Genomic DNA, 25,931 nt, shown 5'->3' on the forward strand with positions numbered 1-25,931 from the left:
TTTGAATAGGTTTTAAATTTGGATTTTAATTAATTTTGAGTTTATTTGTTATGCAAAATTCTTCTTACAAAAATTTTCCATATTGAACTGAAAAGGAGAGTAAAAAATTTTCTACGACTTGTTTTTGCATTTTTTATTTGATTTTTTTTTTCTGTGGCACTCTAATATTTTATAAACGTGCATTTGTTTCAAAATATTTCGTAAGGATCCGACTGATCTATATTTGTAGTTTTGTTTTTATGTTTCGTTTCGGCATAACTTTTATAATAATATTTTTACTTCTACCGCATGATGGCATAACCAGTGATTTTATGACTGAAAAACGTAAGTACAAGAGTATAAGAGTAAAGTAGAAAACTTGAATAGAAGGAAAAACACATAAACAATGAAAATAAAAAAAAACATTTTGTGACATAAAAGCACATAGAAATATAAGTTGTTAAATGCAGTTTGTTTATAGTAACGCTTGTACCTAGTATATTACTGCGATAGTGGCAATAACGGTACATGTGTTGCTTTTATGTTAAGTCCAGTAATTCAATTGCATAATGAAAAAATTCAATTGCATATGGAAAAAAATATGTTTTGATATTGCGAAATAATCAGTAATTTTTTCTTATGTTTGTTTTTATTACTTCTTGTCATATTTTATTTAAGATTTGTGGGAATATAGACAAGTTGTATATAAAATACAAAAAATATTTAATTTTTAGTTATAAATAGCGTATTAAGCATCCATTGTATTTAATTATGTATATACATATGTATGCTAAATTTCATTCTACATGAATATTCATATAATTATGGATAAAAGTTAAAGTGGGTCAAATATTAAATATTTAAAAAATATATAAAAATGGGGTATTAAGTTGTGCTAATACCATGTTTATTTGTAATTTAACTAATTTAATTAATCAACATTCTTGTACATACTAGATCTGAATATTTTTTAAGTTCATAACAATCCTTAATATGTATAATTTTATATTGCTGGGAAAATTTTTATATAAAAAAATTAAGTACAATACATAGCTATAGTATATATAGTTATTAATTGGTTTATCGTGATCTGTTGCACCTATTTCGTGAAAAGTTGAAATTAAATTAAAATCTTACTAACTATTACTACTTCCTAGTTATTATTACTATCTTACTTACTACTAAAAGTTTGAAAATTAAAGATTATGGGCCACGTTTTTAAAGATCAAAAACTTGGGCCATATGTTGTAAACATTACAAACGGAATAGCAAATGATCACTTCATTATTATAATGTATGCACATAAGTTGAAATGCGCATATATGATTGCTAGTCTTTTGAGTATACACTTATTTTTTAGAGATATTGAGTGCACGCATGTACTTTTGTCTCTTGTCCTTAAATTTGCTTACAGTTTCTTATATTACACTTACAGTTTCTTATATTCTCAAATTTTTTGCATTCGCTCTTGAGAGTTGAAATTAAACTAATTAGATAATTTACAAACGATTTCATTTTTAAAATATTATTGGACAAAAGTGGAGCATGTGTGCACTCAAAAGACCAGCCTGCAAATGGTCAAACGTACTTAAAAAAATTAACATTTAATGAATTTTTTTTGGTGAAAATAAAATATTTTATAAAATTTATCAAACTTACAAATTTTTTCTTTTCGAAAAAATTATGTGATTCATGAATAACATTAATGAGAAAACAGCTATATGACAAATGCCAGAATTCTTTCAAAAATTTAAAAAAAGTAGCTTACAAATTTCGTATTTTTATACAGGAACATACATTAAACAAAAAACATGGCACTTACACCATTTAATTATTGTGAAATAATTTGAATTGAACTTTTTTATAAACTAAAATATTAATGAAAATTTAAATTTTAGCTGATGATATACAAGCATGTCAATTTTCCGATCCCGAATTCACAAAATGCTCAACAAAAACAGTACAAGAACTATTTGGTAAATTAATTACAGGTATTTAAAAATTATGCATATACTAATTCAAATTCTAATGTAAAAATTATTATACTTTCGTTAAATGTAGGGATCGATGGACTTGAAAATATGCCTGCTATTGATCCTATGAAAATTAATAAATTAAGAATTTTTCAAGGTGCTGGTCCTGTAAATGTTAATGCTTCTTTGGTAAAGGTTTCAATTAAAGGTTTTAAAAATGTCAAAGTATTAGAAAGTCGGTAATTATATAATTTATTTTTCGTATAAAAAATTGAATGGAAAAAATTAAAAATTGAATATAAAATTTCTAAAAATGTCTATCTTTAGGGTAAATTCAACAGATTTTAGCTGGAAAACCAAATTCATTTTACCAAAAATGAGATTAGATGGAAATTACGATTTAAATGGAAGAATTTTAATAATACCATTAAGAGGACATGGGAAATTATGGATTGAAGCCAGTATTTTTTAATATTATTTAAATTAAAATATATTTATAACAAACTATTGTACATAATTATAATTTAAATTACTGTTTTATAGCAAATATGAGCGTCATTCTCAAAACAAAAACTAAATTATATGAAAAAGGTGGTCATGTTTTTTATAATGTAACATCAACTCATGTCGATTATGATATTAGTGGCCTGAGATTACATTTAGATAATTTATTTGATGGAATCAAGTCTTTAGGTATATATGAAATTGCTTATTCACATATATTCATATATTTTAATAATTTTTATATTATTCTCTTTATTATTTAGAGGATAGTACAAATCTTTATTTAAATCAAAATTGGCGACCAGCTTCGGATGCATTAAAACCAGTTGTTGCTAAAACAATTGAGGATATTTTATTAGATATAATGAAAAAAATTTTCCATTTTGTTCCAGCTGATTTTATTGTAACCGACATCCCGAAACCATCAGATTTAAAGAAAAGTGGTTAAAATTTAATATAATCATAATTTTTATTTTTGTTTCTTTGGATTATTATAATTAAATTTAAGTTTTCTAAAATGTTGTTGACGTTTTATTTTCAATTTGTTTTTTTATATAATTCGAGTGGGTCTTTATAAACCAAATCTTCCAAAAATTTTTCTAGCGAACCTTATTTCGCAGTAGAAAGTCATACAAAAATACAAAATTTTCATTTATACAAAATCAAAACTTATGGGAATTTTCTGATGGAAAGTTTTGTTTTGAAGGTGCTGTTATTTTTAAAATTAATTTTTGGTTAGCTACATTTAATAATAATCACATATAGTTGGTATATTGAATAAGTAATTTTTATATTGATACCTATTATGCAGTTAAAAAAAAATTACATGTGATTTCCCCCAAAAGTATGCAAAATATCAGTTAAAAACAAAAATGATTTACGTTTTTTTAGTAATGCGTTAACCAAATGCATAGTTAACTGTATATTTAAAAATGAACATTACATTTAAAAATGAAAAATACATTTAAAAATGAAAAATACATTGAAAAATGTGAAATTGAAACTCAAACTTCAAATGCCAAAAAATCATACATGTGTGGGATCGCTGCTTTATATTGAGTACAAATTTTTACATTTCACATAATTAAAAATTTATGTATACACACATAAAGAAACATTTTGTAAATATTAAGAATTATTATGATTAAATTTTCTTTATTCTTTTTTTAAAAAGATATTTTTAGTTTCATTAGCACTTAATCATACGTCAGTCACACTTGAACGACTTAGAAGCTTCAAATTATTAAAAACTCAGGCAAAAAATGCGTGGTTATCGTATGAATAATATTTAAAAATTTTTATTGTTAGTTATTTATTTTGGAAAATAATCAAATCAACGACTTCTAATTATAATTTTCAAGTTGTTTTCCTGGAAAATCTATATAGAGTAAATATATATACATATATGTATAACAAACGCATAACATAATGAAGTATATGGCAAATGAAACCATTATCATAACATTGTGAGCAGTTTGAATTGTTTCAGTTTGAATTTGAGAATGTTTTCCATAAATTGAAAATATTCTCTTCCGAGTTCTTATATACATAAAAATTAATATGGAATTACAAGAAATAAATATTAAACTTAAAGTACAGTTATCATTTTCGAACATGCACTTTTCCAGATTTTGCAGTTTAGATTTATCAAACAAGTCAAAAATAAATTATCAGAAATATAATATTGCGTGTTTACAAATAAAAATCTTGCATCTTGAATTTTAATAAACTTTTGGTATAATTTAAATTAAATTTACACGACACACTATTTCATTTTTTTTAAAGACAACAATGATATGATGATTTTGGAATATATATAAGCCTACAATGTTTCGAAGACCATCTCTATATTTTGTAACTGAATCAAAGCAACAGTTACATTAAAAACTTCCATATTCTCCATATTCCTTTTTAATTTACATCTTTGCAATATTAGTTTTTAAGCGAAACATTAGAATTTCAATTTTGTATTCATCGAGTTCAAATGTTTTTTACACTTCAGTTGTGAGAAATCGTAATACATTTTGATATATTTGGAGAAATACCGCAATGACAATGTACTTATTTTAAATAATTTATTAAAATTATAATTTTCTTTCTAATAAATAATTAAAAAACCATTTACCGTTGACATAGTCAAACTCTCGCTATTAATTTTCAACATACATACATCAAGTCTTCTTATTAGTAAAATATTTGTGTAAACAAATTTTCCCATTCAAATTGTTTTCTACACCTACGAGTGGCAAAATCTTTTCAATCAACTACACTTGTTAATGAACTTTAAGTGAATCATATGGAAACTTTTTATATATGTAGATACTATATACATTCGTATATATACAAATATATATATATTTTTTTTTTAAATAAACAACTTTGAAATTAAAAATATTTTGAAGGACATTCAAATAATTTTTGGTTTTTATTTTTCTAAATAAGTTTTTATTTTTGCACTAAATATTAATTTTAGAGTCATTTGGACGAAAACATGAAATTTATTCTAGATTTGCACATTACAAATTACAATATTACCATTACCAAGTTTACCGTTATATGAAGTACTAACCTGCCATACTGGACGTCCTGGACCTGGCATCTTTATTTTGAATTTTTTAATTAAAAAATAACAATCGATACAATATTAGTTATATTTTGTTTAATTTCTTTTTTTAATTTAATTTAATTAAATTTATTTATTTTATGAAGAGATCACTTTTTAAATATGCAACACTATGTTTTTATTTTGGTTGATTTAGCTTTGAGAGTTGAAAACGAAATACCTGTAATCTAGCTAATACAACGCTTTTATATTAATATTTCATTTTTTTATTCTTCAATGAAAAGAATTTTAATTTTATTTTTTTTTAAAGTATGTATAACAAAAGTTATTTCATTTCCAAATCATCCATATTTTATATGTATTTTGGTCCAGGTACATAAATATATTACAATATAGATATATAATATTTTATATTAAAATATATGTTTAAAAAGATATGTATATACACACATATATAATACCGAAAAAAAAATTTGGTTTTATTACGAAATTTTTTTTTCTCATATTCGATAAATTTCTTCATACACATTATGCACATTATGTATATAACGTACATACATGTATGTTTTTATAAAGAGTATACATACTCGTATATACATACATACATAGTTTTACAGGCAAAACGTATTTGATGAGTAATAAATGCTTAAAAATTTTCACAAAAATAATTTTCATTCCATAAACATTGATCTTATTTTTTCCTGACGTGAAAAGAAAAACGATAATCAGAATAATTTTCAAGGCTATTCTTGTACCTGTATCTTTGATTATATATATTATATTTATATTACGTATGTAGGTAAGCGTATAACAAAATATATTTACATACATATGAATTGGAGCAATGATACACCGATTTATAATACTATTATTATGAAGAAGATCCGACTTTTTTTAATAAAGTGAAATAATAATTTTATTAAAATAATTTCTTAATTTAAATATAAAGTGCGTACTTTGTAAATAAATCTATGAGAATGTCTAGATACGAGTATGTATAAATAAAATTTGAAAAAACACTAACAGATTATACATAGCAAAAGAAATTTAGAATTTCGTTGTAATGTAACAATAGAAACAACCTTAAAAACTTCGTAAAAATTATAGTAAGTGACTTTTGCAAGTCTAAAAGTTTTACGAAAAAGAAAAGAAGAACCGCTGTTTTGTTTTGCCCTAAAAAGAGAATACTATTCCAATACTCTTATGCATCATAATTTTATAAAACTTGAAACAATGATATTTTGTACAAGATAACATTATTGAAATGAGAAATTTAGAATTTAATAATAAACTCCTTGTCTGTAAAACTCAAATTATTTTTTTAAATATTTTTATATGTATATTTTTTTTACTACAATCAAGAATAAAGACTATAAAAACTTTTCAGTATGGAAGCCTTTTTTATAAAAATATGGCGCTTTTTAAACTTTTTAGTTTTAAAATTAAACTTTTGAAGAATATATAAAAAGGTAAAATGTGAAAAATGGAAATCAATAATGAAAAATGGAATCTTATTGGAATAACGCATAAAAATAAAACAAACGCTTAATAAAACATTGCGAAAAATATACTAAATTTTTTTCGAAATCGAAATATTATTAGTTTATTTTACAAGCTAGATTATTTTTTAAGGAATATAAATATAAGCCAATATAAAATATAGATAATTATAGAATCTATAAATAGATTCATGAAACAAGATACAAATTCCTTTAAAACAATGTATGTATAATTATGTATGTTCTAAAAGCCAGAATTCATTAATTAGAGATCATTTTAGGGCCTGATCGTTTATCTCGCTAATTTAACGGGAAAGTGAGAAGAAAGTGAATAACTATTATATATTTGTATTATGTAATTTTCGAGTGAGAAAAATTACTCGGTACTGTATATCTTCTTTTTTCACAAAATGTATACGAAATTTATTCACTTTGTCCAACTTAAAAAAATGAGTAATCTTATTGGAAAAATTAAATATCCATTAGAAAAATGGAGAATTCTGATTTGAAAGTGAGTTAAATACACGATTAGATTGTTAAATAAGATGTCCTGATTTAATTATACTAACTAACTGAAAACATTCTTGATCTGTTTTGAAAAATAATTTTGATTGCAATTAAACACCTAAGAATAAATTTATCCTGAATCAAATATTGGCAGACCTTGGAATATTTTTTTTAAATTTTTTTGTTATTAATTTTGTTAAATTTTGGAATAATATATGCACAATATGTGTCAATATATGTGCGTACCTACTTGCAAACACAATATGTAGATATATACATATATGTATAAATAGAGGTAGGTATGTTTATACGTATTTATTTACTATGCTTGGTAATTTTAAACCAAATTGTACATTAGATACGAGTATATATCAGCTATGTATTTATATTTGCGTACATTTAACACAGTTTTATAAATAGTTACAAAACTATCTACACATGAGAGTTTAGATAGTTTTTAGCACGTTTCCAAAAAATTAAAAAAAAATGCTTACTAGTTTCAGCCTGTCTGTGGACACTTTTACAAAACTGCTACACCCATATGAAGGTAGAAAACTCAAACTTCATATATACATATGTACATAGAAATTTAATAGAAACTTATTTTCGTAGAAAATTTTTACCTATACCCCCCTCCCCTTCTAAAAATCATAGCTCTCCAAAAATGCCATTCCTTAAGTATTAATTGCAGAGAAATCGTAAGCATTTTTTTGAAATTTTGCAAACAGAGAAAAGTAGTGGCTGCCTTCTTCTACCGCGGCACATCATATTTAAATTTTAGAAAAACAAAATGGCGGTTAAAATTAACAGTTATATAAAATTCCTTTTTCCAAATTTTTGATATATGTATGTAATTTTTCCTCTAGACCTCAGATTGCAGGAGTCTGAAATTTTAGTAGCCTTTAGACACTAATAAATACATATGTAGTTCATTTCGTTAGATGAAGATTTTTCCCCACCCTCACCCCCTCTTAAGTTTTCGTCTCTTGAAGTTTGTAAAATTTGAATTTTTGGCACCTTATATTTCTTAAACTGCAACCTTTTCCAAATTTCTATAAATGCAAAAAGCTTTCTCATTTCACGCAATTAACTCTTAAATTCGAGCATTATGTTAGCGCTTCCTTCAATTTTTTTGTATTTTATTTCAAAGATTGCACACATTGTTCATTCTTAAAAGCAGTATTTTCTATTGTTGAATTGAAAAGTGTTACATTACAAACCATTGATTTCAATTGACCCCAATTTATTTAAATATCTTATATGAAATAATAAAAAGTATTTCGACCATAAGAGTATTAACCACAAAAATATTTCACTGAACAATGAAATATTTTTCATTGAATTGATCAATTCAAATGAAATGTCAAACAAATGTACTGTTAAATTAATGCTATATATATACATACATATCTATCAAGCCCAGACAACAAATTAACAATAAATTCCAAATTTATTTTTGGATTTATTTGTGTGAAGGAAATTGGTCAATATTTTTGGCTCTACTGATTCAACATATTTTTTGAAATTTAAAATTTAAATTTCAAATAAATCGGTTGGTAAATTACACCTGAAAAATGCGTTTAAAAAAATTTTAATTTTTAGCACAGAAAACCTTTCTTGTCTTCTAAATGGAAGGTTACTGAATTGCAGAGTAAAATTTTTGAATAAGAAATAAAAATTAAAAATAAATTGAAGAAAAAAGCAAAAATATAATAATTATAATCTAGATGGCTTTTAAAACTATACTAAATAAAATGAGATTCATAAAGAATACTCAAAAATTTCACAAAAAAAAAATAAAAAAATATTTCAATCGGCATGCTTCGAAAACATAAAACATTAAGAATTGTTTTTTAATTCATCAGTTTCTCCGAATCAAAATTTCGGAGAATAATCTCAGCTTGGTGGCCTGATAGATACTCGTATATATATGGTATTATGTTAAATAATGCGATTGTGAATATATCACAATTATGTACACGATTCATTACCATTGTGAACATAGCATGATTGTGTATTTGTTTGTTTTTTTATAACGCATGTAACTTTATATTGCATTTTATTAAATTATTTTATATTTGTGACGGTTATTTTTACATATTTAATTTATTTTTACATAATAGGTTTGTCTGGAATAAAACTTGCAAAACTTTAAAAAGAGAAACAATGACGAAATTTCTCTCAAAAAGAAAAAAAAATTTTACTTAAAAAAAAAATAAAGCAGATAGAAAACTTGAAAAAACTTTTAAAAACTTTATAAATAAAGGATAAACATCAAATTTCAAGGTGTTTATCAAATATGAACAAATATTTTTTGGTTATACCAAAAATCGAAAACTTTGGTTTTGGGTTATAACATAAAAGTGTGAAACTTAAAAAAAAACAATTTCTGAAATCATTTTGTTTATTTAATTTTTAATTAAAAAATTTTGAAAAAAATGTTATTCTTGATGAAAACTTTTTTTTGAAAAATGAAACCTTTTGACATAACCAAGAAAAACATATGTTTCGACAGCTGTAAGATTTTTAAAAGTTTTTAAAAGCTTTCTTATACCAAACAGACCTATTATATACATATATTAAGAACTATTAATCAAACTAATGTCTTTATATCTAATAAGTCCCAATGCTCAGAGAGAAACTTGAAAGCACGACCTTATTTTATATGGGTTTTTTTAAAACAAAATGGCTATTTTTTGAGAAGAAATATTAAAATAAATTCACACTTATTATAAAGCAGGTAAAATTTAGAAAATATATTTGAAAAATCAAAAATATATATTAATATTTTCATTCATAATTATTTTAAATTTCTTGAAATAGCGAAAAAACAACAACCACAACCTTCGCCTTCAACGTTTTATATGTTACTGAAAGCATTTCATTATTTTTAAGTGACCAGCTTTTTTCTCTCATAGGGTAAGTTAACTCAAGATATGGGAAGTAACTTTGGTGTCAAGTTGAAAATATAATTAATGAAAGATAATTATTAAATATTGATATAAATACGTAGTATAGAAAAAATTTTTAGAGGGAATTAGAAAATAATATCTAAAATACAATCAAATATTATTTTTTAAATACAAATTTTATATACACTTCTAAATTTTACCTCTATTTGTGAGAAAAATTTTTAAAACTTAATATATTACCTGAGTAAAAAAATATTTAAAAGGTTTTGAAAAAGACAATAATATATTTTATGACCGGATTCGAATATCTTTTTTATTTTTGAAATAAATAGTATCTTACGAGTAGCAAATGACTCAAAAACTACGATTGTACAATGACAGGTAGTAGGTACTGATGTAAATTTTTGTCCGTGTGCGTTTACTTTTAAGACTCATACACAGGCAGGGCCATTTTATAAATAGATTGCTCTTGTTTACCTGCTAATAAAATATGAAAGAAGTGCACAACAAAATTTTTGAAGCACTCAATATAACATGTTTGAAATAGTTTTAAAATAATTATTCAAAAAAAAATTGATTGGAATTAGGTACATACATATTTATTTTTAATAACTTAAAAACTAACTGAAATTATTTGAAACAATTTTATAAGTAACGTATAAATAACCGAAATGAGATAATTCAAATTGTTGAAATGTGTCAACCTATATTACTTTTATTAACATTTTTGTTAGCCGACACTACTCAACTTACCTTATTGGGAAATACAAAATGTGCATGAAAAATCATACATCCTTCCTCATTAACATTTGAAACCATACTGAAATATGAATTTCAATTTTTTTTTTCATTTTTTCTTTCCTCCTGCCTTTCTTTCTTTTTCGTGCAATAGAATTTAAACGGGAAGCTTTTTAAAAAATGTGTATAATATCCTGAGATTTTTTAAAATATTAAACTCTTTTTTACGTAAAAGAAAGAAAAAAATAATAAGAAATATGACACGATCAGTATTCAGTAGCATTTAAAGAAAAAAACAGGAACGAAGCCAAAAATTCGTAATATTTCGTAAAAAAAATTGAGTATTGGGACTTGTTAGATATAAAGACATTAATCAAACAATAAAGAATGAAGGTCTTTAGTGTTTGTTAAAAGTGTATTCGCTGTGTTGTTTAATATAATTAAAATCCGAGAAGGAACTGAGGTCAAACTCCACAATTACTACGGCCATCTTTTCTCTTGTAATTAACTCACTGGGATTCTGTTGATGACCTCGGCATAGATCTTGATAACATTTCACTACATGGAAGCGAAAATTAATTGCATTTTATATAACTCATTTCAATCACCGTACAGAGGTGATATTAACAACAATTGGACTGTTATTTAGCTAACAGATCTTTAAAATTATATAGGTAACTTGTTTAAATATATGGTTTATTTCCGAAATATCTACTACAAAATCTTCGTTATGTTCATGGATATTAGATTGCGAAACACTGTTTATTACAGGCTTCTACTATATAGCCAAACCAGAATACAGTTTATTACATATAAATAAGGATATGCAACTATTTCCACTTATCTGGGTGCATCAATTCCCATGCTTTAATGTAGTGTTTCCAAAATGCACATTCCAATGGCCACCTTTTCCCAATGGCCACCAAATATTAATTAATATACAAAACAATACAAAAATTAAAGTGCTAGCAACGGCTCGACAAAAGAAACCAAAACCATCAGCAGTAAGAAATAGGATAACATCTACAAGACGAATGGAACCACTGGTGGTGGATCAAAAGATCAATCAAACTTCTTGACGCTAACAGCAACCAAAATACTACTATCACTCCGAGCTAAAAGACCGCCTGAATTAGAAAAAACAAAACAGCAGGGAAATGAGACCAATATAAAATCCGGATCTTTGTTTTCGATAGCCACCACGTGGATCAGTTTCATTACTTCCATTTTAGATCATCAACGTTACAGCGAGGTCATTTCTCTCAATGATAATGATGCAGGTTTATTATACAAGTGGTTTTGAAAATAATATGCTTTCTGCGAGTGTCTATTTCAAACAGACAGTAACACCCTCATTGCGCACACATCAAAACTTGCGAGATAGTTGATGTCGCAGGTACCTTGTAGATTTCGTCGAATATTTAAGTAGTAAGTAATAGAAATTACTCTTATTTCATGAGTTGTACTGTTAGCTTATTCGAAAGTAACATAATGCTGACAATAAATTTTTTGTGAAAGTTTGGAACAATGATCAGCTGATATTTATTTGGGCTATGATTTTCATATTGAAATTATTAAATTCTGACGTAAGTACCATCAGATAATTTTAGCCCAATATGTATCAGGTGGCGTACTAAATATGTGTGTAAAAATGCGACAGTCACAAATTTGCGTAAGTTGCTTTGCAATTCACAAGTGGTTTGGTACTATGTAACGAAATTGCATCGCAATATATTAAATCTGGCAGCATTTTCCAAAATTTTTTGTTTTTGACATTTCTGACAGTTTTTTCAAAGTAAACATTTGAATTATTTTAAAATACTCATACATTTAAATGTAACGTATGTATATTAATATCAGACATCCATTGCTTAGATCAAGGCATTAAGCATGTCGCCTACAGGCGCAAATAAAAACATCATTTAGTCGCAACTATGCAACTATCAGTTATCAAGCAACAACGTCATCATTTAAAGAAATGGGAGGGAAAAAGAGGGGAATATGTAGGAAAAAAGAGGGAAGAGCAAAAGGGCAAGTAAAATAAAATGACGAGCACAACTTGAAAATAATAATAACAAAAAATAGATAATATAGATAAATAAAGACGAGAGAGAAAGACAAGGAGAAACGAAAATATTACTACAAATTTAAGTTAGACCAAAGGCTAGATCTAAGAGTATACTTACTAATAGCAGAATCAAATGCCAAATAATCAGAATTAACAGAACGCAACATTCTAGTGACATGGCGGGCAACAGAATCATGGCGGACAACAGAAGACTCCCTCCTCCGCGAAAAACTCATGACCCGACACTTAACAATGTTAAGTTCCAAGCCATTTTTGGGACCTGATACCAGTCTCAAAAACAATCCAAATCGCTCTGCAACTCTAGACAATCAACCTCTGACCAAACCGTCCTCACAATCTTGGAGTCATCTGCAAAATTATAAAGCGCGGAACCCACAACAGAACCAAAAGCGTCGTTGGTCGCAACTAAAAAAATTATGAGACCCAAATGGCTACTCCACAGAACAGCCGACCCGGCACAGTTGACATCAAACAGAGCAAAACGGAAAGAAACCTGATAAAATCTACAAGACAAATATGCAGAGCAGAATAGAGACCTTACTACTAGCATCTGTTAAAATAACATCGACCTGACCACCCCCCTCCATAATATTAATAGTATCCGAGGCGGTATTGTTAATATGAAAGAGGCGAGTATTGTTAATTTTTTAAAAAAGCGATTATTGTTAATTTTTGCACAAACAAGTAAATGAAAATATGCGAAAGAAGTATTCAGTAGTACCACTTTTGCTATTTTCACATACGAAAATTTGCGATATTTACATAGTGTCAAGATTGAAAACGCGAAAATAGGTTAGCGAAAGTAACACTACATAATAGGTCACTAGGGTTTTCATATACGTTTTTCATCAAACTTAGATTAAATCGTAAATTTTGTTTTAGGTGTTGTAAACAGCATTTAAGAAAAATGTAAACTAAAAGGTGCCAATGAGCCTTCAATTAATACGAGTACATAGAAAAATATAAATTTGACTCCCAACTTAAATTCACCTTATATAATCGGATAAGCCTGAAAAGATCATCATTTTGTTGAAAATAAAATTGAAGATTTTTTTTTTGGTGTATGAAAAAACTCCCTTTTATTTTATATTATACGATTAACTTAAAATTGGGATAAATGGGAAAGTTTTTTTTCAGCCGCAGGTGAATTTACATAAATTTTGACAAACAAAACTTGAAATTATTTTGAATGAAACAACACTTTTTTCTGTTTTCAAATAAGTAGGTAAAAATATATGGCAAAATCTAAGATTTAACCTGAATCTGATGATGTAAATCTTGTTTGACATCAAGCGTAGTAAATAATGAAAATTAATTTCTGTATATATAAAAGACAAAATTTGCTGATAAAGAAAACTTTGGTTGACATCAGAGTTTGTCTGATGGCAGATAATAGAAATTACCCTATTTTCATCCGGCTTACTCTCAGTTTTTTTAGAGTTCATTCGAATTTTAAAATATATGTCGTATATTTATTTTAAATCGTCTTTTTGGATTGAAAATACCCTCGTAAAAATTAGCTGGTGTATAGCTGGACCAACAAATGTCAACGAAATTGATTTGACAACTGACATTAAAAAAGTCGAGAAATTTTTATGTACGTCGTGTTTTACTTCAAAATTATTCCGAAATAAGTCGGAGAAATCGATGACCAAATGTAAAATTTTAATTAATTAAAAAGATTTTTGAAAAATAGGAAATAAAGTTTATGAAAAAAGTACATTTAAAAGGTTTAGATACATTGAATTCAAAAGAACATTTTTGAATTCAGAACCATGTCTAAAAATGATGTCGCAAATGGAAATGTGAATGCCAGTGATTTTAGTAATGTGAATTGTGATACCAAAGAAAGTAAAGTAAACTTCCAGGACGGGCAACCGGAGAAAGAAAATGTGCAAGAACAGAAATCACGACCTCAACAAAATGTGAGACAAATTCCGATTTATGTTGAAGGTCGTGATGAACCATTAATGAATAATGTTGATTTAGGTGCGTCTTTTGGTGGAGCACCAAAACCAACTGGCTCCACTCCTGAAATACCACGACCGTCATCTTCTATTTTTAGTCGAGTTAAAGACATTCCTGTTAAAGTTATTCCGAATTTCGATGCAGGGAGACGCTCAGCATCTCCAGCTACTGCAAGGAACATTCCTATACATGTACAACATTCAGCTTCAAAACAAAGCCAACACAAACATACCCAGCAGCAGCGACATAATATTTCTCAAGACGAAGAGATACGCAAGAGTCCATCGCCATGTCCACAGGATCCAATAACCAAAATTCAACTGATTCAAAAAGAGATAATACATCTTATGGAAAAAGTTGAAGCTTTTGAGGGAACAAAAGAAAGTAAGGAATATGTTTACTTGGATGAGATGTTAACTCAAAATCTTCTAAAATTGGATACGATCGACACAGATGGAAAAGATAACATTAAAGCAGCTAGAAAAGAGGTAATAAATTGTATTAATAAATGTATTACCGCATTGGAAACTAAAGCAGGTGCTAGTGCTACTGAACCTAAAACAGCGGAAACGTAATTTCATCAATAAAATATACACAAAACAGGTATATTTTATTGATGAAATTACCTCATAAATTAAGAAAAATGGATAATAGTCAAAGTTTTTAAATTAAAATAAATTAGCTGCTTATCATGGTAAATAATGAAATTATTATTTTTATATCTAAACAACTAAGAGAGGCTTAGTAAGATTATTTTACTTTTTAGTGAAATGTCAATCAATTTCTAAATTAGAAATTTTTACCTAAAAATCACTTGTTTCACTTTATTTAAATGTAATATAATATGTAAGAACTGATTTATATTATAATTTAATTGGGAAATTGTCTTATACTTTTCGAAAATATTATACAAAAAATGTTCTAAAATGCACTCAGCACGGTGATCTTATGTTTTATTCTGCAATAGCAATTTCCTAATTAAATTTAACTATAATAAGCGTGGTATCAATATATCTAAGTAGAATCTTTAATTTGAAATTTTTTTCTTTTTTATTTTATTCTCATTTTATTACTTTTAAATAATACTGAATCGTCCAACATAAATTTTGCGTTAAATATATACATATAATATAAATCTACAAATTTATCCACAATAATGAATTACTTTCGTTAATTATTAATTACTCTTAGCATAATAATATATTGAATTAAATAATTTATTAAATTATTAATTTAAACATATGGAAGTAAAAATAAAAAATTGAAAAAATTCTTAGTTTTATTTATTAAAGAATATATATTATTATTGTATAAAGCTTTAAAATTTTAAAAAAGTTTTGCAAAATGATTGCAATGAGTTTGCTAACTGACTCAAAAAATATTCATATATATCCGGTTACGAGACATCTAATAATTATATTCGACTTCGTTAACTAAGTTTAACTCAATTTTAACGCTCGCAAATTATTTCAACCGCATTTGGTTCCATTAAAACCGGTTCTAAGCAACGGTAAACCGTAGATCCAAGAATTTCATCCAGTAAAAAATTGACTAAACTAAAATAATTTCAAATAACTTAAAGTTTGGGTATGTTATATAAAAAAAAATTATTACTTTTCATCAGAAACAAACCGCCACAAATTCATTTGTAAGAAATGTGTATCAACCTGAATTTGTTGTAGACCAAATTTACTAAAAGTTTTTAATCGAACACATTCCAAAAATGTTTTTAAACTTATTTTTATGATTCCAGTTATAATTGAAACTTTAGAAAACTCTACTGAAGTAAAAATTTCAATTCGTTCGGAAAACAATTTGTGAATATTAGAAACATAGCTAGAATCCAATTGAGAAGAGCTATAATTAGACCAATTGGAACGGTATTGCTGTTTAGAATTTGTTAAATTACTAAAATGTGTTTTTCTACTAGAATCACTGCTTGGAGCTGATATTCCTAAATTCCCAGACTCATATAAATTTGCAACAACATTCTCAATAGCAGTTAGTTCCTGAGGAATAAAATTAATCCTTTAAATTATAAATGAAAAAAATTAATAGCAATTACTTACTTCCACTACTCTTTTCATTACAGCACGTACTGTTCTTGGTTCGAGACAATTTAACCAATCACGGGTCTCAATACTTTTGCGTAGCATCTATTATTTAAAATCGTGCATTACTTAAATTTTATTATGTATTTAATGTTGTGAGCTACCTGCGATATATTTATTCCTTGAACACGCACGTAAGAATCTAGTAAATTTTGGGCAACTTCCCGCATTTCTCCTATTACTTCGGTTTCATGCGACAATGTTGTGCTAAGCTCAGAATCTATATCATAAAGCTCATCAACCAAAGATATCTAAAACAGTAAACATCATAAAATTTTTTCAATTCTTTTTTAATTTATTTACAAGTATATGAACTCCGTTTTGTTCCATTTCTGTACATGTTTTCGAAAGAACCAAGAGAAGACTGGGAGGACTAGTTGAATTTAAGTCACTAAAAGAGTTCATCGTTTTCGAAATGTACCTCAAAAAATCTGAAATACAAAATGTTATTTTGAAAATTATTTAAAGAATTTCCATTCAATAAGAAACCTATCAATAAATTTTCCCTTATTCCTTCAACACACAAACTTCCTTTCAAATCAGCCTTGATATTAAATGACCAATTTGTTTTCAAAAATATATGCAAATCTTGCAATACCCCCTTAACTTTTTCAATAGTTGAAATGTATAGTGACGTTATAAGTTCATTTAAATTTGAAACACAATTATCAGTTTTTGCTGAAACTAATGATAAACGCACAGAGCTTAAATTGTCTGTAAAGTGATCTTTTAAAGTTTTAGAATGGGATTGACAAATATGCTGTGCAGCGCTCACAATTATATCAATCGCAGATCTATTGAGTTCAACACCAAATCCTGCTATATTTCGCATAGCTAAGAGCCGTCTATGCAATCTATCTAAGCCCCGAAGCATAAGCTCTGTATTGCCAAAATCAGTTTCAGACTCAACCCTGTCTTGAACTAAGGATAAGTATTTATCTATGTTTTTGTTCATAAATGAATTTAAGTCTTTCATGGCTGTTTCCTTAAAGTCGTCTCTGAAGATTTTAAGAAATTAAATAACATTTAAATTACTTATTACATTCTCTTTTTACCTTTCATTTTCGATATCCTTATTCAAAAACATATCGTAGAAGGCAGTTACAACTAGAGTCATATCATTTAAAAAACTTTCTATTCCTAAGTCCACAAATTCAATCATGTCCAAATCTGTTTGATCTTGCAGCATTATAATTTGTTCATGTAATCTTTTCGTCGCACATTGAAGCATTTCCGATGCAAGCTCACACGGATTTTCATTTAACTGTAACAAAATCTCCCCAGTCTCTGTCAGTGATTGTGCTGAAGAACCGCGCTGGAAGTCTGTCCTTAGTTTTTGTTTTAAATTTTCCATAATACTGTCGCCTTCATTTTGTATACCTCGAAACGAAGGTTGTTGCCCATATTGCTGGAATACCTTCTGAGCATGTTTATAATCTTGAACAGCTTGAGCATATTTGCCATTCTCTATTAAACTCTCAAGTTTTGACGGAAGGGAAGACAAAAATTGAAGACGTTTTAACAAAGAATGTTTCTCGGATAACTTAACCAATTGACTGCGTGACCCTTCAAGGGTATTTGTAATTTGTCCACTAAAAGTTGTTATTGCGTTCATTTTTTCTTTTAAAAGTTTCATATCCACTTCCATTTTTTTGAAATCATTTTTCATTTTTCGTATTGTATCTGTAGCAGATATAAATTTATTATAATTCTCATACACTAAAGTTTGCATTTCGCTGTGTAAGGTTTGTGTGTCTTTTACAATAAGTGCTTCTGTATCCATTATTTCTTTTAAACTACATTCCTTAAAAATAAATAAAACAAATAAGATAGGTATTAAAAGCTCATCTTGTTGAAATCAACGTTGTTTGATTTACCTTTAACAATTTTTCTAAATATTTTTCTGAGTCAAAATCAGTTCCATCCATATTATACGGATTAATATTTTGCTCCTCCATTTAAAAAAATTTTTCTCTCAATTTTTTTAATCTTAAAACACTTTTAACAATGATTTCAATGATTACGATTTCTAGTAGCTTTTTGTTATTTAGAAACATGCAGTGCATACTAGACATGTACTTACATATAAAATTTGAGTTATGCATTTCATATAGTTCAACGTCAGTGAAAGAACCGAATAAAAAATAAGAATTCAAGAAGGTTGTGCAAAGCTGCCAGTTGTTATTAAAATTTATTGAAAATACTGACAGCAATCAATTAAAAATATATAGCGATAATTCGAATTTATCTTTCAAATCTGAAAAGTACTTTTCAAACATGCTTTACAAGAGAAAAAGAAAAGTTTATTTTTTCGTTCTAAAACGTTGGGCGCTATCATGTGATGGTGGATGTTTCTTGTATGTATTTAATTTATTCAGGAAATTTTTGCGATTTGCTTTGTGCAGTTTCGGCTAGTTTAATCCTTTTATGTCTGAGCCGTCTTATGAGGCTAGGTTGGTGTGGATTGATTTGCAGTGTCATTAAAAGAGTTGTTATTGAAGAAGTTGTCACTGACATCCAGCAGTTTGTGTCGGGCCCATTATGGCACGTTTACAAAACGGATTTATGTTAGAATTGATGTAATAAAACTTAGGTGTGGTAATAATGATACAAAGCTATCATTCCAGTGGTTATAGGAGAAATGTGGAATCTAGGCTTATTTGTAATTTAAATTTACCGTTATATTGCTTTTTTCTTGTTCTACTTTTATTAATTTAATTACTTTTTTATCGCTTTTTCTAGTATTGTTCTTACTTTCTCACTGTCTGATGCTTTGTATATTGTTAGTGTTAAATTATTTTGTGCTTGTCATGACGTTTATTGCGCCTTTTGGCGATATGTTCAATGCATGATCTAAGCAACGATTGTTTGATGTTATTCAACGAATCATTAGAGTTTTCATATATGCTTCTCAGATAAATTTTTCCTTTTTTTTATTAGTTTCAGGTTTTTCAATATCTTGAAGATCCGGATTATAAAAATCATATTTTCATAATTGTTATAATTTTAATGACATTTGCGATTAAAAATTAGGACTTTTTTATTCAGGGGGAAAAGTTTTTAGTATATTTCTTCATGAGACAAAAATTAAAAAATAACCCAGTTCGGTTATAAAGCTACATATTTGCAAATAATCAGAGAATTACACTTTCCTGCAAATAAAAAAAAAACTTTCATACAAATGTAATAAAATGGGCCCATTTATTAGCTAACAATAAGTGAATAATAGCTCAATTTCAGCCAATAATTTAAAAAAAAATTGATCCAAATTGAAACAAATTTGAAAAATAAAAAAGCTGCGAATGTAAAGGTATTTTTGCTGTATAAAATGGGATATTTATTCTAGGTAAAGAGAAATTATATGAGAATATAAAAATAATTCCAGTGGAATTATTCCACATAGAGTAAATTCTCAAGACAAATAAGAGAAACAAGATTTGTTTCTCTTGCGTTTCAAGAAGGGATGTCGAAGATTTTTCTTTTTGCCTTTTGCACGATATTTAAAAAATATTTATAGAGCGCGGTTTTTAAAACGTCAAAGTACGTATCAAGATTATTCCTTTTTTAAAAAATGTTAATTATGCAATAACACGTTAGGTGTTTTTTTTTTGCGATAGAACTTGCAAAAACTTTAAGAGAAACATTGACGAAATTTCCTTCAAAAAGAAAAAAATTTCTCACTTAAAAAAGCAAATAAACCAGACAGAAAACTTGAAAAAACTTTTAAAAATAGGTGATAAATGCCAAATTTGAAAGTATTCATCAAACATAAAGAAATATTTTTTGCTTATTCCAAAAACCGCAAATTTTGAATTATAAAAGTGTGAAACTTAGAAAAAACTATTTTGTAAATCAATTTTGTTTTTTTTATTTTTTTTTAATTGAAAAGTTTTAAAAAAAAATGTTATTGTTGACGAGAAATTTTTTTTTCAAAAATAAAACCTTCTGACATAACCAAGAAAAACATGTTTCGACAGCTGTAAGATTTGAAAAGTTTTTAAAACACTGAATTTTACTTTACAAAACTTGCAAAAACTTGAGAAAATGAGAATGTCATTATTTTCTCTCATTTTTGTTCAAAAAGTGTTATCCTAGACACTTTGCGTGCAAAAACTTTATAAAGTTTTTAAACACTTTCTTATACCAGACAAACCTTTTTATTATTCTTTTTTCATTTTGTTCATTTATAAAATTGTAAAATTTCCGAATGAAATAAGAGAACGCATGTTAATTCACTTATTTAAGTAAAAAATAATAAAACCCGAGGCTAGTTTTAGAAAAGTCAAGGTATTTAGGTTCGTTCATGGGGTTGTATTAAATTTTAACTTATCTTAATTCTTAATACAACATAATAAGCTTTATCACAAAAGTATGTTTTTTTTCACCAAGAAATAATAGTTTTTTTTTTACAAGTCGTATTAAGTGTAAGCTGCCTTTTGCAATACGACAAAATTTAAGATTAAAACATAGTTAAATTGAAATGAGTGTTTACTTATCGCACTGAAATTATCTGACAGTGCTCAGACTATACATAAAAATTTAACAATTTGCTATGAAAATTCTAACCATGTCGCAAGTCATCTGCTCGCTGTTCTAAACTATCACAAAAAATTCATTGTTAGTTTGCTTTTAAAAAATTTAACAGAAGATCTGACGAGTATAGATTAAAATATTTTCTATTACGTATTTCACACAAAGTCTAATGTCAAACGGGGTTTACTTTCCTCAAAGTCATATCAAATCGTAGACTTTATCATGTATTTAAACATCGTATATTACCCAGCATTTACACATACAAGTTACTTGCAAGCAAGTTTATATAATATTAATTGTCAATTAGTTTTTCGAAATGTCAAATTACTTACTATTATGACGTAGGCGTTTAGCAAGTTAATTTTTGAAAATGTCTTTGAGAAGAAAACAACTAGCAATATATATAATTGTTTATAAATTTTAGAAACCATAAGTTTGCTAAGTTTAATTTTTTCAAAAGAAAATTCAAAAATTTTAAATTAAAAAAAAAAAAAAATCAAAACAAAAAATTTTTTTTTGTGAATTTCTCAATATGACAAATTACTTGCTCAAATTACTGGCAGCAAAATTTTCGTGCAAGTTGAACTGCAAGTAAACAAGCAAGTAGAAATATTTCAATGTGTTAGTAAAATTTTTGTATGTATTGCAACTTTCTTGCAAGTAACTTGTACGTGTAAATGCTGGTTTAAGCAACATATACCATGTAAACGTTTTAACCTAAAAATTTTAATTAAATCTGATCTGATGTCTGATGGCATACCTTATAGATTTCAAATATTTAAAACATTGCTGCCAAAGTTTGGCATTAAGGTGCCGTAATACACTTTTCAAATTAAATTGAATCTTAAATACGAGTATTACAATCTGGTGGAAAACTTCCAAAAATTTTTAGCGGAGTTACAAATTAGGCCGTTTTCAAGTTCAAGAAAATTTGGCAATGCCCAAACTGCTTAAAGTGGACTGGTTGAGTTGGCTTGTTGTTTGATTTGATAAGGGAAAGCCTTTACACGTTGGAGGTTGTGTGAAAAGTGTATATGTAATTTAATTTTACGTAAAGACAAGAGTTATAATAAACTTTCATTTTAGTATATAATCACAAATTGGTTTGAAATAATTGCAGAAAAATGGTGTCTAAATCAATTATTGTAGCGATTTTATTAAATATTATTTCAAATGTATTTGCAGGATGTGCAAATCCTCAAATTTGTAAGTGCATACTTGTCTGCTTTTTTTAATCTAATTTATATATGTATGTATATTTAATGGACAACAATTTATTTATAGCACTTGTTAAATTTTTTTTTTAGCAAATATTAACTCATTTAACACGGGTGATGCCACAATTGTAACTAAAATTGCATATATCGCTGAATTTTATGTTGGTTGTGAGAATGAGGAAACACCACAACTTTTTGTAGAATTGGAAAATAAAATAATTCCACTTGCTAGGGTTGGAGACAATACTTATCAAGTAAGTGTTAAATCTAATTGTAGCCGTTATGCGTTTTCCACAACACGTATTTGTTTTTTTTATTGTAGATAAGTTGGATTGAAGATATTAAAAAAGCCCGCAGTGGTGATTTCAATGTCCGTTTATTTGATGAAGAAGGATATTCCAATTTACGTAAGGCACAACGCATAGGAGAAGATTTATCTACAGTTAAATCATTATCTGAGTTTGTAATAAACGCCACTGGTGCTTACAAAGGGCCGTGGGTGAATTCAGAATTATTAGCTATTCTAATTGCGGGTATTACTTCATATTTCGCTCTAACTACGAGAAGCAAATTAGTTTCTTAAATTATGGGAATTAACTAAATTAGCAGAACAAAGTTCCATATTGAGAACATAATAAAACTAAATTTTAACTTATTAAATTTTTGATCAAAAAATTTTTTGTTTGGAAAAAAAATTTATTAATAAGCTACATTTTAAATTTACGTTAGTCCAGGAATATACTTCCATGTGCTTTTTTGTGCCTACTTGTTTTACACAGCAAAAGTATGTTTCATAGATTTTTACAAAATTAGCTATATATTTATTTCATTCTACATTTGGCGCACCGTCTATCAATTGTTCGTCATCAGAAGAAGTGATTTCAATCATAGCTTCAACGTTTGATGGTGACATCTCGTAAGTGAAATGTTCGGAATTTTCCATTGACTTTTTTAGTTTGCCTTTTGCATCTGTTCTTTTATTACAGTAATCTTTTGAACTTTCTAAATTTACTTCCATTTCATTTACAAGTTGGAGACATTGAACCTTTAATCTTGCTTGACATTTAGTGGGCATTTTACGAACTGACTTTGCCAAACTTAAAAAAAATAGACTAGTAGAATCTAAATCAGTTGCTTTTACAGCAAATTTTTTGTTGGATTGCGTTAAAGTATTTTCAGTTTCTTTGTTATAAGCTCCTCTTTTGTCTTCACTTTCTGATATATCTTTATGACGATTTTGATATTCTAAATTTTCAAAAGAAGAATCGTATTGTTGCTCATCCATATTATGATTCAAATTGTAAACAGAATTTTGATGGTCGAAAGTGTTGTTTTGAACTTCATTTCCATTTAAATTTGCTTTATCAAATGACCTTGAATTAAAGCTGTAAGATTGATCATCATTACCATAAGTCATGGATTCAAATTCATTTGCATTTACGATTGGAAAATTATCAAAATACTCTTTTCTCCTTGACCTAAATTTTAAAAAATATTTTAATGTTTTAGTAGATAACTAAACTTAACTTTTAAATAGCAATCTTACCTTGACGGTCCTTGAAACGGTTTCAAAAAATCCATTGTTTGAGCGTGTGCCCAAAATTGATATTTCTTTGAGTCTTGAGTTCGGGCAGCTTTTAAATATTTTGTGTAACTATCTCTTAAATTTTTCCATCTACGTTTGGCTGCCTCTATGAAATTCGAATATACATACATATGAACAAAGAAAACTTGGGTCAAGTATAATTAAAGTGAATCAAGGATAGTGTAAATTAAATTGTAGCTAATTGTATATAGCTACATATAATTATACAACCCTACATATTAGGTACATACATATGTGTGTACATTAATTTGAGATGCAAAAAGAATTTGCGACCAGTTTCAATATAACATTAATCCTTCCAAGTCAATGGTAAAAATTAAATACAATACATTTCATTGCATCTTAATTTTTAATTAGTTGTACCTTTATAAGTTACGTATTGGCCACCTACATACAGAGAAGACAAGATATAATGTATGTACATATTTCTGTACATATGTTCCTTTGTGTGTAATAGGTACAAGACGTAATGTACGAACCGATTAGTATTTTTAATATAATAGAATAGGTTGCACACACGTCAATGTATGTATAAATATTACATACCACTTTAAACTTTTATGTATTAAAAATACATAAATGCATGTTTGTAATTACATATATACATATGTTTATATGTACTTACACCCATATGTAAGTACAAATCTATTAAGCGGCTGTAAAATTCCTTGTTACAAACTAATAATTCAATATTTTTTTAAATATGTAAGTATGTATGTATGTATTTAATCAGACATAACAAAATTATGTTCCGTGATGTGTATACATAATATGTAATATATATACATACACATCACTCATCCTGACATGGACGTGTGTGATGTATTTATTCTTATACACTATAAGTATAGTTGCCTATATATTTCATACGTATAAATATATTATATGTAGCTGCTTCAGTTAATATAAAATGAAATTGAAGTTATCTTACCTACAGTCATATCTGAATTTTGAGCTACTCTTTGCCAAGCTAATGCTTTGTTATCAGCATTTTTGTAATCAGGATCTGTAAAATCATAAATTCCTCTTTCTTCTTTCACAATTAGAATGAAATCTGATGTAGATTGTAATTTTTCTAAATCCTTATCCATATTGCACTAACTTAATTAAGTGGCAAAAATTTAATTAGAGCTACATACATATACGTATGAATGTAGGTACCTTCCAAATAGTTTTCTTTTTATGTTTTATTTAAAAATATTTAGATATGTAAATATATTTCATTTAGAATATGAAAACAACACTATTTAAATTTTATATTTGAAAAAGGATGATAGCGTTTGAATAACAACACTCAAATCAAATAGAAATATTTATTTCGCAGGATTTGCTAGCGGTGCACAAAAAAGGAACGAATACTACTGAACTGAAATGAAAAAATCAATATCGCTTTTTTTCTACTGACTGGTTATAATAATCATGTATTAAAAGCGAAACGATAAACGATGAACGACGCAGGCGGCATGATACCGCCGAAGTACATATTATATGTTATCGTTGTTGTTATAATTTTTATTTCGTTTTTGTTTTTATTTTATAAAATGCCGACTGCGGTCATAAATTTATTTCATTCCCCATTTTATTCCACCCCATTCAATTATAAATAATATAATCGACCCAGTATGTATGATTTATAATTAAAAATTTCTTAAAACAATATCAATGCACACAAAATTCAATAAAAGTCCAAATCAATATATGTATGTAAACATTTTAAAAACTTAAAAACTAC

At 27.0% G+C, this 25,931-nt stretch overlaps 5 protein-coding genes across 6 annotated transcripts in view; 2 read left to right on the plus strand and 3 right to left on the minus strand.

Moving 5' to 3' along the window:
• Nucleotides 1-5,247, minus strand: part of LOC129612084 (muscle-specific protein 20-like) — a 31,467-nt gene extending 26,220 nt beyond the window's left edge. Inside the window, exon 1 of the mRNA XM_055525577.1 lies at nt 5,026-5,247. Within this exon, the coding sequence (XP_055381552.1) occupies nt 5,026-5,055 (30 nt within the window). The 5' untranslated portion in view covers nt 5,056-5,247. The remainder of the gene's footprint in view (nt 1-5,025) is intronic.
• A 9,094-nt stretch (nt 5,248-14,341) lies between these two features.
• On the plus strand, nt 14,342-15,478 carry LOC129608381 (BAG domain-containing protein Samui-like). The gene has a single exon (XM_055519868.1). It carries the CDS (start codon nt 14,540-14,542, stop codon nt 15,305-15,307), a length of 768 nt encoding a protein of 255 aa, XP_055375843.1. The 5' UTR covers nt 14,342-14,539; the 3' UTR covers nt 15,308-15,478.
• Nucleotides 15,479-16,010: 532 nt separating this feature from the next.
• Nucleotides 16,011-18,961, minus strand: LOC129608372 (vacuolar protein sorting-associated protein 51 homolog). Its single transcript, XM_055519859.1, has 8 exons — nt 18,721-18,961; nt 17,899-18,647; nt 17,333-17,841; nt 17,147-17,274; nt 16,948-17,094; nt 16,802-16,888; nt 16,347-16,741; nt 16,011-16,288 (listed from the first exon to the last, which is right to left on the minus strand). The coding sequence occupies exons 1-8, from the start codon at nt 18,799-18,801 to the stop codon at nt 16,183-16,185; spliced, it is 2,202 nt and encodes a 733-aa protein (XP_055375834.1). The 5' UTR covers nt 18,802-18,961; the 3' UTR covers nt 16,011-16,182.
• Nucleotides 18,962-22,260: 3,299 nt separating this feature from the next.
• On the plus strand, nt 22,261-23,287 carry LOC129609830 (translocon-associated protein subunit delta). Of its 2 annotated transcripts, none has more exons than XM_055521958.1 (4): nt 22,261-22,406; nt 22,463-22,582; nt 22,684-22,847; nt 22,916-23,287. In XM_055521958.1, the coding sequence occupies exons 2-4, from the start codon at nt 22,501-22,503 to the stop codon at nt 23,174-23,176; spliced, it is 507 nt and encodes a 168-aa protein (XP_055377933.1). In that variant the 5' UTR covers nt 22,261-22,406; nt 22,463-22,500; the 3' UTR covers nt 23,177-23,287. The 2 variants fall into 2 exon arrangements, with proteins under 2 accessions (XP_055377933.1, XP_055377938.1); XM_055521963.1 differs by having other exon boundaries at nt 22,322-22,412.
• On the minus strand, nt 23,275-25,566 carry LOC129609821 (uncharacterized). Its single transcript, XM_055521948.1, has 3 exons — nt 25,131-25,566; nt 24,140-24,284; nt 23,275-24,071 (listed from the first exon to the last, which is right to left on the minus strand). The coding sequence occupies exons 1-3, from the start codon at nt 25,288-25,290 to the stop codon at nt 23,420-23,422; spliced, it is 957 nt and encodes a 318-aa protein (XP_055377923.1). The 5' UTR covers nt 25,291-25,566; the 3' UTR covers nt 23,275-23,419.
• Between the last annotated feature and the right edge of the window lie 365 nt (nt 25,567-25,931).

Source organism: Condylostylus longicornis, unplaced genomic scaffold (assembly GCF_029603195.1).
Source record: "Condylostylus longicornis isolate FDR11 unplaced genomic scaffold, ASM2960319v2 ptg000004l, whole genome shotgun sequence".
Lineage (NCBI taxonomy): Eukaryota > Metazoa > Arthropoda > Insecta > Diptera > Dolichopodidae > Condylostylus > Condylostylus longicornis.